This window comes from Haemaphysalis longicornis, unplaced genomic scaffold (genome assembly GCF_048455015.1).
Source record: "Haemaphysalis longicornis isolate Haplotype H1 unplaced genomic scaffold, Haemaphysalis longicornis Haplotype H1 scaffold_1, whole genome shotgun sequence".
Lineage (NCBI taxonomy): Eukaryota > Metazoa > Arthropoda > Arachnida > Ixodida > Ixodidae > Haemaphysalis > Haemaphysalis longicornis.
This window is the reverse complement of record NW_027526203.1, coordinates 70,482,034-70,499,099: the sequence shown is the minus strand read 5'-3', so window position 1 is coordinate 70,499,099 and position 17,066 is coordinate 70,482,034. Positions and strand designations below refer to the sequence as shown.

General features: G+C 47.4%; 1 protein-coding gene across 1 annotated transcript in view; it reads right to left on the bottom strand.

Annotated features, from left to right (window-relative positions):
* Positions 1–1,576: 1,576 nt before the first annotated feature.
* LOC144177831 (LIM/homeobox protein Awh-like) overlaps positions 1,577–17,066 on the bottom strand; it is a 29,820-nt gene continuing 14,330 nt past the window's right edge. Inside the window, exons 3-4 of the mRNA XM_077705439.1 lie at positions 9,477–9,734; positions 1,577–2,691 (exon numbers count right to left, since the gene is read on the bottom strand). Coding sequence (XP_077561565.1) covers positions 2,588–2,691; positions 9,477–9,734 — 362 coding nt within the window. The 3' untranslated portion in view covers positions 1,577–2,587. The remainder of the gene's footprint in view (positions 2,692–9,476; positions 9,735–17,066) is intronic.

Sequence of the window (17,066 nt, the reverse complement as noted above, 5' to 3'; positions counted from 1 at the left end):
ATAGTGTCCGTCCAGCCGTCCAGACACAAGGTTGGGTGGCTTGGGGGCTATGTAGGGCCTCGGCCTGCGACCAAACCCGCCACATATCGCGACTGGCAGCACTGAGCACGTAAAAATAATGAACGAACGGCTTTATAGAGGGAAACGTCCTTATGCCACCAGGGAAGAGAGGTATGGTGGAGTAATTTTTATGTGCAATCATATGCATGGTTGACCAGATGGGCAGGCGAGGTCCCAATACTCACACCACTCTTTCCAGACGACTCGTAATGTCGGTTGCGGTAAACTTGTTTAATTCATAAACGATGGGTCGCGTACATGTCTCCCGGAAAGTGGTAAGGTGGATGTCGAATGGACGGCGCAGGCTCACGAATGGCCCTGCGCCGTATCGTACCCCTTCGCTTCTTTTTTGTTTCATTTATAAATGTTTAGCAACGATTGGAATAACGCAAATGCCTGTGTACGCTACTGCCTGTTTACGGGCGTGTCGGCGTCACCACAACATAACCAAGCTCGACATTGGCACGATCTAGGGGCCAATTAGGCAATATATAAGCCGCTGTGGGGTCGGAACTCTTGTACGTGATCACTCTAACAAAATATGAGGTGATTCTGTAGTCATTTTCTCACATATTTTAGACTCCCATACGTATTAACACATGTCGTGACAGTGTCATTTTCTTTTTGCGCGATCCTTCGGCCTGATGTGCAACAGTAAAAATCCGGCCCCATTCCTTCCGTCAGCTTTTCCAGCCGTGAGCGGAGTGCAGATTCATAAGCAGAATGGTAAATAAATAAAAACCGCGCTAACGGAACCCAGAAAGTCGGATGGCCCAGCCCCAAAGCGATGTTTGCGCCGAAATGCTATCGCAGTAGCAGACGCGAGCAACCAGATGTTGCAGACGTCACCAAGAAGCGAGGCATCATGGGCAATACCCAAGGGGGGTGCTCACGTTGTGCGACGATAAAGCTAAACGAGAATTGATAGATTGACTGTAGGGTTTAACACGCCGACGCAACGCAAGCGATGAGGCACGCCGTAGTAGAGGGCTCCAGATTAATTTTGACAACCCGGGGATCTTTAACATGCGCCGAAATTGCGTACACACGGGCGTTTTCGCTTTTCAACTCCGTGAGAAAAGCTTCCGTCGCAACCGGGAATCGAGCCCGTGTCCTCGTGCTCAGCAGCAAAAGCGAAACGGGCAGGAAACGCACAGCACGTAAAAATGCGTTGTTTTGATTTGCAATATTTCCACTAACACTGGTTATTTAAACAAATTTTTTGCAGAAAGTGATTACTAGAACACTGATTTATCTGAAAGTGTGAGCAAAACATCTTTCAGGGCCCCTTCAAGAAGCCTTCGGAAAAATGTAAACGGGGGAATGCAAAAAGCACCTAAACACCATTCCATTTTCCTTGGATTACACACATTTGGGCCACCCCCAAGTGGTTTTGGAAGGAAAATATCGCTTGCGTCATGCCGACTAGACACAAAGGTTCTTTTCTCAGCGGCCAAGGTCAAAATAAAAAGCATGCCGCTATTCAAATCTTTTAATTCAGTCCCATTGTGCCAGGTGATCAAATTTTGCGCGGAGCACGGTCATTGCCTCATGGTTCAGTGCGACACGGCACCGACACCAGCGCAACATCACTGTAAAATGCCGGCGTACCCGAAAGTCAAGCCTTCTCCTGGGTGTTCAGAGGCAACACGGGTCAGCCATGTTGTCTGTGGGTGACTGCAACACTTGTGACGACTTACCAAATCTCCTATGCGAAGCACTGTGAACGCAACTGCCAATTTATAGTGTGCGCGTTTTTCAGCTTAGCCACAAACTTGCCTGTGAAATAAGGAGCTAAACTAAAGCACGCTTCATGTATCTGATGGTAGGCAAACATAATTTCTTGGCTTTCACTTCCGGGGATGTGTGGTAGCACCCACCGATTTAAGGTCCACTGTAATTCGGAATCATATCAGTGGAAAATGAGGTGCCTTCAAATGTCAGAAATACAGAACGTTTTTTTTTTTTTTTAGAACTGGCAGTAAAAGTGCGCCCGCCTTCCATTAGGGTTTAATTTTAAACACCTGTAGCAACCTGTGATGCGTTCCGCTCGCTGACGAGAAATAAACTACCCGGGCCATGAATACAGGCGTTTGCGGAGCGGCACTAATATTATCATGGGACTCCATGACATGCCTTTCTGCCAAGAAGCAGGTTCCTAAATTGTGCTAAAACCTTTTCAGCACAGACTTTTCCCGCGTCCGTGCTATCACACGAAACGATCTGAACCCTGAAGAGACCGGAGTTATCACCTCCATTACTGCGCCCCTCTATCGGAGGTTGGACTAACAAAAAAGCGCAGAGCAAAACATTTCGCAGAGCAAAGCAGGAGGGTGTGATTTACAGCGCACATGTGCTTCACATCACCACCCACGGACGTTCAGGGGCTGTTCCATACGGGCAGTGAAAGTCTTGTGTGGGGACTGTCCGTCGAGTCAATTCACGAGTCTTTCGGAAGAAGTCAGTTGACTGCGCCTCGGAGGCACGAGGTCCGCGCTGGCCGTTGCGGCCCCAGCGGAACAGCTGGTCACGTGACCTGTCCCATGGGCAGGCCCGCGCAGAGGCAGTACAGCATGCCGCAGCCAGAGCACGCCGGACCAGCAGACACTGCAGCGCCGCTCACGGGGTTCACTGCGCCAATGTACACAGCGCTAAATCAGTCTTGGAAATATTCCAACAAGTAACAAGCAATGAGCACCGAGCAGCGCACCCCAAGCGCAGTTGAAGCGCGAAACGCTACAAGTATGAATGTACAGTCGCACACCACTGGTTTTTCACCAAAAGGTGTCATGAGCCCACAAGCCTATGGTGGTAAGCTTGTCCCTCAACCTCTGCCTTAAGCCGCTCGAGTATGCCGCAAACCCTGGGCCAAATTAATGTAGCTTGATTGCGAAAACTTTACACTCGTTTTCCAACGGCCCCCGCTAGAACGCTTCGTGCTGCAAAGACACGAGACTTTTACAGCAAAGCTGTATACCTTTAGCCCCCCAACAGTTTCATCTCCGTTGGCAAAAACGCCAAGGCGCCCGGACCTAAGACGCCGAGCGCTCAGCATCGAAACCGCATTATGGATGATAAGGCGACTGTGAACAACGCCCTCTACCTCCCCACCATGTGTTCCCGGAAAGATTATGTTTACATATTTTATTTGAAGGCTAGGGAGGATCTAATGACATTAACCGAGCGCAAGCGGCAAGCACGCCGAGATACAAGAAACGTTTCACACCCTCTCTCTCTAAATTCCCTCTCGTATTCCAGCTCGAAATTGGTTTCAAACGCCAGAGTTTCTCCTGTAAAACATTCTTCTTAGCATGCTTCGGCGTGTGACACGAACACAAAATACCGCCAGTTTGTCCCGTTTATTAGTTTAAATCCGGTTTAACGCAAAAGAGGGCGGCACCGCATCAGCAAACGCGTGATTGCTCGTCCCACCCACGCTTCCGGCGCCAAATCAGCGCGCCATGTGGCAAGAGAGAGACTTACAATCATTGAATGCACTTATACACTCATGCTTCGCCGCTTCGCAGGTTTCAGGTTAGTGGAGGAGGCCCAGAATATAATGTACGCCAAGTCTCTTCGTAACCTTCCTTTGTCACAGCATGTTGCCATTTATGATCATTCGTTTGATTATTTCAAGGTAACCATAAGTGAACCCAGTTTCCCCAGCAATCATTAGCGTGAAGTTTGCGAATCATATATCATATCATATTTCAAAATCATATTTAATTTCAAAACTGCGTCATCTGCGATGAATGAAAGCGTTGGCGTGTTTACGTGTTTGCCGTGTTACATTGGCAAGGGCGTCGAAGAACCGAGCTCGATCGCCTCATCACGTAGTGTTACGTGGTGAACGAGCCGCAAGCGGGCGAGCGTCCTCGTTTGGGAAGGACGAAGAGCCGAGAGCAAAATTTGAATTGTTTAATGCACAGAGATAGCCATGATACAGGAACAGCAGCCCGCTGGCGTGCTTACGACACGTCTAGGGCACAGTAACGCGTCGCTCTGAGGCCGACGACGCCTTGACTCGACTTGCCGGAGGGCGAAAATTTACACCAAAAAGTGCCAACGGTCCACAGGCTTCAAGCGTCTCATCTCACCTGCCGCTTGACGACTGTGCGCTGCAACAGCTGGGATAGCGCCTTCATAGTGCAGGGGACGGTGCCGCCGGTGCTATAGCACTTAAAAATTTTGCATTTTACCAAGACGACGGTCTCCTCGACGCTTTTTTTTTCGAAATAACTTACCATGAAACGGTATATTGGGTTTTAGCTTCCATTTATCGAGCGATTTCTTTTATTGTATTGCATGTAAAATTGCCGGGACTGGAACATCACTTCCAATTAACCCAATTCCAATTGAGCGACTTCGAATTAGCGAGAGTTGACTGTATTTTTGGTGGTTTAAGCAAATATCAATGGTCCAGAGCAAACCCATACTACGGCTTGTTCTGTGTAGCGTCCATCTGACCTTCAGGCTCAGCCAAGGCAAAGTCAGCGCCTCGAGCGGTCGCGTACTGAAGACGTCTAATGGCTCGTTCGTTCCAAGAAGAGTGGGTACGGAGGGGGGATAGGTGCAAAGAGAACGGGCGCGTGTCATAAGAAAATGATACAAGGAGGGGCTTGCTGCGTCCGAGTTCCCGGTGCGTTGGGCACTAGAGCGCCGACTGCGCTAAGCAGCTCCTCCGTTTTGCCTGCGGAGCAATTGCGTGCGCGTCCACTGTGCGCTCGTCACACCAAAGTCGCGCTATCGCTGAACATGCTCCGCTTAACGTTGTTCAACCATGGCTAGTTTATACATAAATTCCAGATCACTTCTATATCATACATAAAACTTCTCTCAATATCCACTTCTCGGACTGGCACGGTTCATGTTCTAAAACGTCTAGGTGTGCATCGACTGGGTCCCGGAGACGCGGGTAGCCTCGGAAACGAGGGTGCCCAAACGATGGCGAACGTGCAAATTCTACGCTCCACTCGCTTCCCCAACACGCGGTGTCACAGCTGAATGACGTCGATCCGGCCATCCTCGCTGAACACGAGAAAAAAACGAAGAAAGACAAACCTGTGAGACATGACGGCCCAAAATGAGCACCCTCTTCCTAAGAACGTACCCAGAGCAGGTCAAGTTTTAACCTACAAGACCCTAACTGGATCTGCCCTAACCGAGGATGTACTGCGCAAGTGGCGCCCCTACGTTAAAGTGGCGGCACGTGATAACGAAAAAAAACGTGATGGCCCCGCCTCTCTCATCGAGCCACTGCACCCCTGCCCGTACTGCAAGGACTCCACAGCCACGCAGGACATTCGGCACCCCCTGTGGGTCTGTGGGGGCCTCCATCAACTCCGAGCCCCACACGCCCAACAGGTGCAATCGTGTGAAGAGTGGACGACGCCCATGAACCCCAGTCATTCCAAGGAGACTCTACTCTCCCTGTGGGATTTCGCAAACGAATCAGGCAGCCTGAACAATTTATGGCTGACAGGAGCCACTGGCCACCCCTTTTCTCAATAAAGATTTATACATATATGCATTCTGACTGACCGAGCTCCTAACTCTTTCTTTGGCCTTTCCTAATCGGCTTTGGTCCTCGTGGGGATATCCCGCGGATCGGCCTTGCCGCTGTTTCTCGCAAATCGGCTGTAAAGACGAAAATATTACCTTGATACCACAAGCATGTCTTCCACTTCAGTCCCCATGGAATATTATGGAAGGTGCGCTCAAAAGTAACCGGAGCATCGCATAGTCCTAAATGCACGCCAAAATGTTTGTACAAACTATCAAGGGTGAAAGATGGCGCTTCCGAGCGATCGTATCACGTCATATTTACCTGACAACGTCTAGACCGCAAGTCAAATGGCGAAAAAATGTCTCTCCCCTGCAAGCTTTCATGAACGCCATCGGTGCGTGGAAGCGTAGACATTGTTGAGGATGAAGTATACGCGTGACATAAGCGACAGGAAGAGTATAGGGGCAGTTTGACGGTAGAACAGCTCTTGGCTGGAGCTTGGCATCCACGCGCTGATCGATACTGCGACGCCATGCTGAGGGAAACGCGATACAACCGTTGTCAAGTTGACAACGAGAATCATGGGCATTATTGTCGGTGATTTGAGTAATTCTAGATGTATGGTCATAATAGTCTTGTAACGAGTCGAAAGAAAGCGAAACCGATCAAGCAGTACAACGAGAGGGGGTAGTTGGGTAGAGTGTAAAGCATCGTCACAAGAAACACGAAAACGGTCCGTGACTAGGTCTGGAACAGACAAACAAGGATCGACGCTGCCAATATACATGCTAGACATGCTACTGGGAACATTGATGGGAAGACCACTATCATTTTACTGTTTCCCCTTCTGAGAGGGAGGACGGAACGCCAGGTTCGTTTGTGTCGAACAAAGCGAAGAGCGAGAACAGCGAACGGCAGTTGGAGGCGTTTGTAGTGGAGTGAGACTTCGGAGGGTTTAAACAACGCAGTGGCATTCACGTTAGGACACAACACACACGCACGCGAACATAATAACGGTAAGGAATTTCGTTGTCGTACGTTACGACGATTTCGGTAGCTGCAATGGGATGGTGGCCCCAAATAATCCGCAACAAAAAGATCTACTCGCCTGCGGGTACAAAGTCAATATAGACTTGAAAGAAGCCCCATGCTGACATAAGAATGGTTCGTGAGAAAAAGGTGATAGCAAAATGAATTCAGTTAGGTGGAGGACGGCTCGAGCCGTGCACGCGGCGCCTGGCTTTGTTGCGCACTTGTGACCCGTCATAACTTAGTGAAGTGAACGATTGGCTATTGGCTGAATCGGTCGGAATGAAACTTTTTTGGGTGTGGCGAGAATGAAATTAATGGCAAATTCTTAAAAACATCGAAGTTTACTCATCCATAATCCTATCACACTTTTTTGAAGTCTGTCCACTGTTGTGCTGAGCCAATCGATAGGAAGGTGGGAAAGTGGAGAAACTCACCCGTTTACGGTTTTCCTATGGGGAGTATCAGCCCGATCTTTACCTCTGCGTGCACTTGAGGAACCCTGCTGATCGGCTAATCCACGACTGCTAGTTGGTCTTGCGTAGTCGTACAGAGAAGCGTTACATCTTCCACATCTAGAGGGGGTGATGGATGTGATTTTCCCTGTCCCAGCGACTCGGCAGGTGATACTCCGGTATGCGGTTGACGCCACGCGCAACCCCAACCTCCGCTGATTTGACCCCTTCACCCCAACCAACGGCCTGCTTGGTTGGGGTGAAGACAGCCCACTCTCATGCAGGACAATGTAGCACATGTGCCGCTCGCTGCCCCCACCGTTTCCTGTCAAATATGACCCGCCCAAAACGTCCTGGCTGGGCCGACCAATCTCCAAGGTTCTCCTGGAGCCGGAAAAATCTCTGCGGACCACCGCCGCCACGATGCCCGCACGCTCGTAAGCGGCTAGTAAATGAAAGTATCTGGTGGCTGTTTTGTTGTTAGCAATCCCGAGATCTGTGCAACAAAACAAGAGAATGCTATAGGACGCCGTAGCAAAATGACATAGGCAAAACAGCGTACGAATACAAGTTCCTGCACTGCGCACGATATTTTCCCTTTCGATATGCGTGTGTAGGGGGAGTTGAAAAGTGCAGAGTAAGAAGTAATACGTCCGCAGTTATTTGCAGCGGCAGAGTGCTAAGCTGTAACCGTCCTAGGGATCGCTTTCTCGCAGTAGGTGACTTAGTTCGTTGGCATGGCATGACACTCGAGACAGATGATCTAGTCCAGCCTCACATAGATTAACGCCCCTCTATCGCATTAAAGCTGTTGAACCTACGCTCCTTCCCTGGCCAACTCACAACTTGACAAAAATTCACTCAGGTGTAAACGTATTTAAAAATGGAATATCAACTGAACCTAACCTCTTCTAGTTAAAGAAATCGTTTCCCCAACACATTCTTCGTTCTCCGAAAGTGTAATTACAATTTCTAAAGCGCTAAACAGCTGAAGTTCGGCTGTTTCCTTGTGCAAGCGAAATGTTCTAGGGTTGTGCAGCAATAACAGAAATTCCGACACCGCGAATGCAGCTTCCTGTATTTGGTTTTTGCTAAAACATTATTCAGAGATGTATATTGCATGACAATTAACGCTTGATAATTATTCTGACGTCAAAAGGGCTTAAAACCGGTAAACCTTTGCATTAAATTTCGGCCTGGAGGAGCTACATAAACTACGGAGAGACGTCCGTGAAGCGTGGCCACCACTCGAATGCACGGCACGCTTCAAAAATGCTTGTGTGCACTAAAAGGCCGAAAGCAATATTTTCTTATATTCCGCACTACCAGTAGGCCATTTGGTCTTCCGTTTTTCTAGTCTGCAGTCCTCAACATGAAGAGGCGGCGAGTACTGGCGCCAAAAACTATAGCTTTTACTAAGCCGCACTGTACTGCAGGAGACTAGCGTGCTCGAATGCTCCGAAAGCTTCCCTGAGCAAGTGATGACTAGAGACTGGATGTTAAGGCATTAAAAAACGCCTTTTAGGCGCCAAAAATAGGCAACGTTTCAGGCCCGCAACCAACATCGCAAATATAGGCACCATAAATGTTTACACACACATAATTTCAAACAAAGACGTGCGCGACCAGCATCTGCGACAGGAAAACCGAAAATGATGGCACGAAGGCGCCAACAGATGATCAAAGCCGTTCAATTTTCCCATAAACGTGCTGAACTAATAACGATGATTGGCTTAATTCAACAAATGCACTGCTCGCATTTACGTTTCATGGACACTGTCGCTTGCTCTAGCGTCGCATATGGTAAAACCGGCATGAAAAAGAATACTTGAAACAGGCGATAACTGATTAAAAAGGCCTAATTCCAGGAGTAGATTCAATCCCATAGTGTTTAGAGCAGTCAATCATTAGCATTAATAACGATGTCAAACTGCGCCCCAAAGCGAAACATGAGGCTAAAAAGTGTTCATATGGGCCCTGATATTGAAAACTGGCAGTTATAGACAATTATGAGCATTTAGGCGCAAATACCAAAATAGAAATTTATATTCACTATAAAAACACCATAAAAGGCCATCTTAACATCTAATTCATGCTCATATATAAAAATGGGGCGATAGGAGCCCAAGGACCAAATAGGCATTTGCCTGAAATCCGCTCTCCAGTGATGACCACCGTGGTTAAAAAGGAGTGAAGCCCATATAATGCAGCTGCTTGAAATCCAGGCTACAGAAATCCAATTAGCTGAATACGCCCACATGAGAACGCGTACAGTCACCTCGTACGAAGAATTGCGTGAACAGTGAAAACTCGGTGAAAACCCGAGTTTTACAGTGAAAACTCGGGACAGCACTGCGTAGCAATTTAAACCCTTCCCTTAATTTTGCGTTGATAACCTGCAAGTACTGCAGCCAAAAGTGTCGCACCTTTCTTGGCCTGGTTGTTGAAGTACTTCTTCTGGCGCGCGCGGGAGTTCTGGAACCACACCTGGGTGACGCGCTTGCTGAGCCCCGTGATCTGCGCGATGCGCTCCAGGTCCTGGCCGTCCGGGTTCGAGTCCAGGTTGAAGTTGGCCTGGAGCACCTGCAGCTGCTCCTCGGTGAACGTTGTGCGCACCCGCTTCGTCTTCGCCTTCGAGCCGCCGGATCCCGAACTCCCGGAACCGCACTCGTGCTCGCTGTTCTCTGCGTGGCAGAGGCTTTGCTGTCGGGTTGCTAATTAGAAAATAACATCTTTGCACAGAATGCCCTCTAGGCGGACATGTTTACTGCGCATGTTGAATGCAAATGAGTGAGCCACACGAGCTGTATTCAAATTTAAAGGATCTAACCTCCGATGACATGTTTGGAGCTCGAAGAAAACCAGGGGTAGAAGGGGCGTTGAATATTTTTAAGCATAATTCACGGACTCCTTTGGGAGCTCCGCTGTGCAGTTACTCTGCTGATACCTTTATTCCGCGATGTACTTGGACTGGTTTTCTTTCTACAGCTCGGATGAGGCCACCAAGCGCCCTATGCAGCCAGCTCAAGAAGCGCCGCACCGCGTTTGCAAAATTATTGGGTGCTACCTCAGCTTGCTGAAGTTTGAAGGGGCCAGAAGACAAAATACAAGTTTGTTTACTCGAAAGATTTCGTGTTCTATAATGCCCCCAAAGCTTTTCCGGAAGCAAACGATGGTTTATTGAGTGCCAAATTAATCAATTTGAGCTGAAATTTTGATTGTCGCGCCAAAACGTGTGTGTTTGAACGACGTTTGCAATGACATCATAAAACAGGTCTTTGAACTAAATTTGGTGTGGAGCGCAGACTTATTTACTGTTACTCAACCTAGATGGCGCCACCACACCGCGGCAACACTCTTTCTGTCTTTGGTTTGTTTGTGACCGCGTTTAAATCTGGGTTGTTCTGTTGATGAAGAAAATAATCGTTTCATGAATCATAGTGCTCTTTCCACAAATATGGTCACGTAAAACACCGTCACTTGCGTCATCAGCCAGTGTCGTCTGAGACAATTAACCCAAAGCAACCGCAGTGTTGTGCATCTAAACGAATAATAGTGTGCGCGTACCAACAGCAGCACGCATCGGGACTTCTATGTTTACGTGTGCTTTCGTAACTTCCATTGTTTGTCCCAACAGTCTTACAGATATAAAATGAACGTTTCGTAAAGTTAAGCGCAAATAGCTCGTTCAGCAAGCTTATAAGCTCTACCTAATTTGCATTTGCTTTTTCCAGCTTCCACCAATCGCAGACCTGGCTGGTATGACATCATAAGTTCTGTTGCGGCAAATGAGCTAGTGTGTCGCATGGCCATTCCCTGTTTTCCTGGTTATATAGCTTATTTGAACGAAGTTAGCGAAAAAGTGGTGTCAGCATGATTCTAACGGGGCAATCTTCTGACTGAACCAAACTTGCATTTTGTCTTCATGGCCCCTTTAAGTGATCAAGGCGGAATTAGGTGCGAGTTGGTATAGCATTTTGCTAGGTGCAAAGCACAGTATCTGTGACGAAGGCTGGCGAAAGAACGACAGCGACAACGCTAATTCAACCACTAAGGCTTATTACAAAAATGACACATGTAAGTGTGTTATACCAAATATATAATACGTAATAAATCTCCATAAGAAGGCGCATGCGTGTCTTTTTTCGTCTTAGATACTGAGCTTTACACCACACCATGCAAACTTTAAGGCTAGCCTGTACTTTCTTCTCTGGCGTAAAGTATGCGCGCCAAGATATTTGAACACATCCACTGGCCAACGTGGTGGTAAAGCCAGTGGGTCGTGCGCGGAGGATACGACCTGACGTTCAATATGGACCTCTCGTATATATTTCTTTGAACTACGCCCCAAACTATTCGTAAATATCTAATGATGTGTTTCAAGCACAGCCCCCGTTTACATGCCGTCCCTTCGTTACATGATGCACCAGGCAACCTATTTATGCAAAGAGTGTACTTTATCGCCACTAACCTTCACTGTCGATAGAAAATGTTTTCGGTATGACCGGATGGCTCTAGAAAAACGAAGCATTCTCTGGTCAATACATGCAGAGCAAACTCCGCTTTAATTTAGTCGCGAACGCTTGACAGCGCATGTCACTCTGTTGACTGCTTTATCGACACTTGTGCTTTCCTTCTATTTTTTTTTTTTTTGCCGGACACAAACTTGCTCCAACAAGCATAATTTATTTTAACAACCTTGCCTTCTCCTTCGCTACGTGGCAAATACTAGCCGAGGAAACGTTTGAATAGCGCTATACTTTAAATTCCAGGTCAAGTCTAAGTGATTTAGCAACGTTCACTACTCTGGGGAGCGTGTTTTATTACGGAAAATTTCATCGATATAGATATGAAATTAAATCCTCCAAGCACATTTACTCGCGTAAGCATTTATTCTTGCGCACCTTTAGATTGCAACTTCGTCCAAGAATAAGTTTAGATATAGTCCTCTGCAGACAGGATTACCTGATCGTCCATCTGCCCTGTAAGTGAGCATTGCGCGAATAATGCACATGTGCAGGACTGACCGCAGAGTAATCCCACTGCTAATAGCAGCACTGCAACTAATGGCAACTGCACCCTTCCATGGTATAGATAAGCGCCATAGACACTTCAAACAGTCTTGCAAGAAGACTCCTGACCTCGTGTGCCTCATTCCTCCACATCCTTTTTCTCAGCAAACCAAGCACTGCCACGGCGGGTACAAAGAGCTGGAGACAGAGAGAGAACGTACAGCGGCTCTTTGCGGTGTCGCCCTAAGGGCTGTTTCCTTAGGGACACAGGCAGTATGTTCTTGTGCTTGAGTGAACTCAGAATATGCGGGGGATATTTACGGCGGGAGAGGCGGTAATAAGTGGGGATATCCTGGAACGTAGTCAGTCTATCTCTGGGTGGGGTACTGGGCTGTAGGCCGTTCGGATCGTGCGTCCTCGAGTGACGTCATGGTCTGCCTCGTATTCGCCAAGGCCGGTGGGGGCCGGATTCAATATCAACTTCACCAGGGAGGCTTGGGGATTTTGTGATGAAATTTTGAGTACCAATTGCGATATGTGCTCGCTAGAAAATCTTTCGGCGGCCGTTTTAGTATCTGAAAATGCAGGAGCCGGCATGATGGATAATGCTAACGCTATTGCCGCCTCCTGCGCCTCTGCTTGTTGAGGGGTGCAAAGCAAGATGAAACTGACCCAGCCCCCCCCCCCCCCCCCCCCCCCCCCCCGCGCCACGACACCGTAGAGCTCGTGAAGGGTTGCGCAGGGAACTTTCACGTAATGTGCGAAAGTGCCGGCTCTAGGTCTTCTTGTAGGATCATTCAGAGCAACCAAAGAGCCGGTGAAAACGGTGAAGCTTGTGCCAAGGCGGAAGACTAGTTCTTCCACCGTGGCTTATGCCTCGCACAGAAGGTTGGCTGATCCCTGCACATTTCGCCTACATCTTTAGTGCATGAAAAATGACCTGCGGTTCGGGTGACTTCACAGGTTGCTCTTACCGATATTAAACCGCCGGCGCGTCCCGCTGCTGCCCTCTGACGGCTGCAACCAACCGCCCCCCTCTTCACCCCCAGAAAGTATCTGGGTCCCAGGCGGCGTCCGATCCTTCCTTTGTGGGAGTCCGTGTGGGAGGCAGTCGTTACCGGACGAATTTGAAGGACATCCCAATCCCGTGTCCTGTTTTCCCTCGTCCCCAACTAGGCTACCAAGCTCAGAAATTACCAATAAATTTCATTCATTCATTATTCCAGCAATTCCTCGTTCGCGCCGGGAAAGTTTGTAAATAATAGAGATGAGGCGATTATTTTGCTCGGTTTTGAAACGTATAGCACGGTGGAGAGGTTTTAGAATAAACCACGTCCTTCTTCTGCACAGATTCTCCTTCATTGTATCGCATACTTGACCCCATTGATCCGTTCTCAGCCGATTGCGCAACTTCTGCAAGAAGCATTGGGGGCGGCGAGGAGAATAAAAGTCTTGAATGTGGCATCGGCGGTGGCGAGGAGGAGCGCCACAGAGGCGCCGTCTAATGCTGCTTCACTGGAATGAAAACTGAGGGTTCGACATATAATGCCTCCCAGTAAAAAGAGAATTTGTAATGATAAGCATGTTCTATGGCAATCCTAAAGTTGACATTATTAGTAATAGTGGTTATGTTGGCTGGAAGATTGTTCCTTTAATGTGCAGTGAACATAAAGAGTGAACGTTGAATGGGACCCTGCAACACTTTTGATAAGCGCTTTCACTTTTTCTTTTGCGTCTGGAATCACTGCGAAAGCTATAGTTATTGCCAGCATGGAGCGGCGCTGCATGATTTGCTCGTCGCACTAGATACGCCTTCCATTTCTGCTTTGTTTTTGTGGCTTTTTTTAAGTTGCTTTCCAAAAGCATTCATTGCTGCAACTGAAGGTAACCCGGCCAACAGCCGCTCCATGGCCTTAGCTACGTAATTCCCCATTTGTGTCATTATTCACCTGACGTAGCATGTTAGGCTATCTGCTGGACAGACCTCGTCAGCACCATTAAACTGCGTTCTCTTCTGTCTTTTTTAATTCGGGCCGTCGAAGAAAGCCAAGACCGGAAAATGAACTGAAATCTTTCGAGCAAGTTTACAAGTTATCTGATCGACGTAGAGCCGTAATTTTTGGCTGAGGTACTTTGCGACCCCCTAATCTAAGTACTGGGAGTGTTGGGTGACTACGTTCTGGAAGCATTTAGGATTTCAAAAAAACTTTAAAGAAGTGTTGCAGAGTCCCTTGAATGGTTGTGGTCAGGACACGTGGCAGATACACGGTAGTGGAGTGAGGATCGCGGGAGATACGATGTGCTGGAACTATTATCTGGTTATTGCGGTCGAGAGAGCAAAAGGATCGGTGATAAAGGCAAAGACAAGATAAGGAGCGACGGGATTTTAATGATGGCAGGTGCAGCTGACCTTTTAATGCCGAGATGCTGGAACAGAGTGTTTATAGAGCTAGAATGAAATGCGGAGCACGATTTTTTTACGGATTCGGTGAAGTTTCTGATGTTAGCTCTATGTGGGTCAAAGATAGCACTGGCGTACTCTAATTTGGATATGTAAACTGTTTTGTAAGCTAATAGTTTAATTTTAATTGGAGTGGATTACATATTTCTGTGCAAGAAGCCGACGGCACAGTTAGCAGAAGTTGTGATGGAATTGATGTGATTGGTCCAAGTTAGATCTTAGGAGATGACAACACCTAAGAACTTGAATAAGACAGTGAAAGCCAGCGCGGCGTTATTATAGACTTACGTGGGCTTTATAAAGTGCGACGCCGGTTAAAGGAAACTAATGAGCACTTAATGACGTTACTTTAATTTCGCTATTTCTGGCACCATTCCTGGATATTAAACAAGTCTTGTTCCGGGATAGTGGCCATCATCTGCGAAAGACGCATGTTAGAGGAGACAGTAAGTGGTAGGTCAGTAATGTAAATTAGACACGGAGAAAACCGCACATTAGAGGGGATAAACAGGAAGAGTGTGCATTTATGTAGACAAACTGATTGGGTTGGGTTAAAAAAATTGTGCTCAATTAAGAAAATCGGATGTACGTTTAAAAGGGAAAGTTCGAGAAAAAACCTGGCGTGATGTAGGTTATCAAAAGCCTTTCCGAAATTCAGGAAGAGGGCGTAAAAGGGAAACTTTCCGTGCGGACAGCTATGCAGATCGTGAAGAAAAAGGGCAAGGCGGGTGTAACTAGAAATGTTACGAAAAATATGCCGGTTTGGATGAAGAAAGTTCCCAGATGAGAGAAAGAAAACTATACGGCACTACAATATATGGTCCATAATTTTAGAATTACGCATGCATTTTTTCTTGCCGGTTAGCTGTATAGTACCGAAGCTTGAAAGGTTTGTTTTGTGCCTTGGCGAATTCAACTCATTTGCGAGCTACCCTTGTATAAGCAGATAAGTCCTCACCTAAGCTAGAATCTGCGCCTTTAAGTTCGCTACGTGAAGTAAGATTTTTTTGCTTGACTGCAAAATGGCAAAATTTAACTATCATGTGCCCATTTTTGCCTAGTTAAAACAAAACCGATCTGTGCACGCGCTCCATATAGTGTGGTTCGAGAACGATGTAGAGATGATCCTTACAAAAGTAAACTACAGTGTTTTCATAGATTACCATGGTTCATTGTAGTCATCGGGTAAACAAAATAATATTCTTTGCGAGGTCATCTACCAGCGAACACAGCAGATACGTGAGATCCACATTTACTGGAGTAAGCTTGACTAGAAACATGCCCTGAACCAAAAAACTCGGTTTGACACACACTTTCTTCAACTTCAAGACAATCACCAAATTGTTTACGAGCAAACACATCGTCACGAAATGCACTTTGAGGCCGAAGCGCAAAATTAACAGGCGATCGACTCCCTCCTGGCCGTCGTGAGGATAGCACTCGCTTCTTGCAATTTATGAGGTCGAACAAGAAGTCAGTTCACTCCGCCGCAAACCGAGAAGGTTTATATCGCGCACTCCTACATAGCATGTGCAGGCTTGTATCGTCGGTAGTGCTCATTCCGAACATAGTAAGCACAGTTCGCACGCAGGAGCACGCCATCACATTTCATCGCGAAGCGAACGCGACCACAACAAACACACTGCTTCGGCCGCCGGCCATGCCGCCGAGCCTCGTTCGGACAGACAACGATGTCACGACCATTCAGCGCTACGTGAGGGCAACGTGCAAACCACGCGTCGCATTTAACAATGCAGAAGGAAAAAGCGTGTTCTATTCGACGCAAATTACTGTCCGCAGAAAACGGAACCGTGAAGGGCCGACGCGCTACTTGCCGCCATGATGTAAACAAGGAGATACGCAAGCCGCCTAGCGTGCGCACGAACAACGCAAAGAAATAGCGTATGCTCACGCTTTGCGTACAGCGGCGTACGCTATTCTAAAACTCTCTATTCAGTTTTACAGCGGGACAGATGGGGTTACGCAGTGCAGCCTTGGTATACGTAGAGTAGGAGGTAACAGACATGCCAGCAAGCCGACCCTGCAAGAACCATCGAAACCAGTACCGGCGCCACTGCTTGGCAGCTTACGAATGTTGGCATGGCTTGAATTATGTCTGTGCATTTCGATTTATTTATAACTTTACAGGATCATTTATCAAAGGAAGATTTTACAGGTTTCTTTAAGAGCTTGTGTGCGCGCTTCTCGTTCGGTTGTTCGTCACGTGACTCATGGCACATCCACTCATTCGCTGTTTACGCCATCTATGCTGGGCGACTATTAGCTTCATTTTTTGGATATTTGCAAGATTATTTTAAAGGCAGTGCCCCTGAGACTGCTATATTCGTTTTCTGGGGATGCCATTTTATCTACTTAGGCCAACTTTGGTTTAGTGTGGAGTGTTCCTTTAAAGGGAAGATGAAGCGGTTTTAGAATTAAAAGAAAAGTTGACTAGCAGCAAGTACACATTGAATAGTTCATGTGTACGAAATATTTTCGCAATACATTCAATAGAAGCGGCGCAATGAGCAAACAAAAGTGGC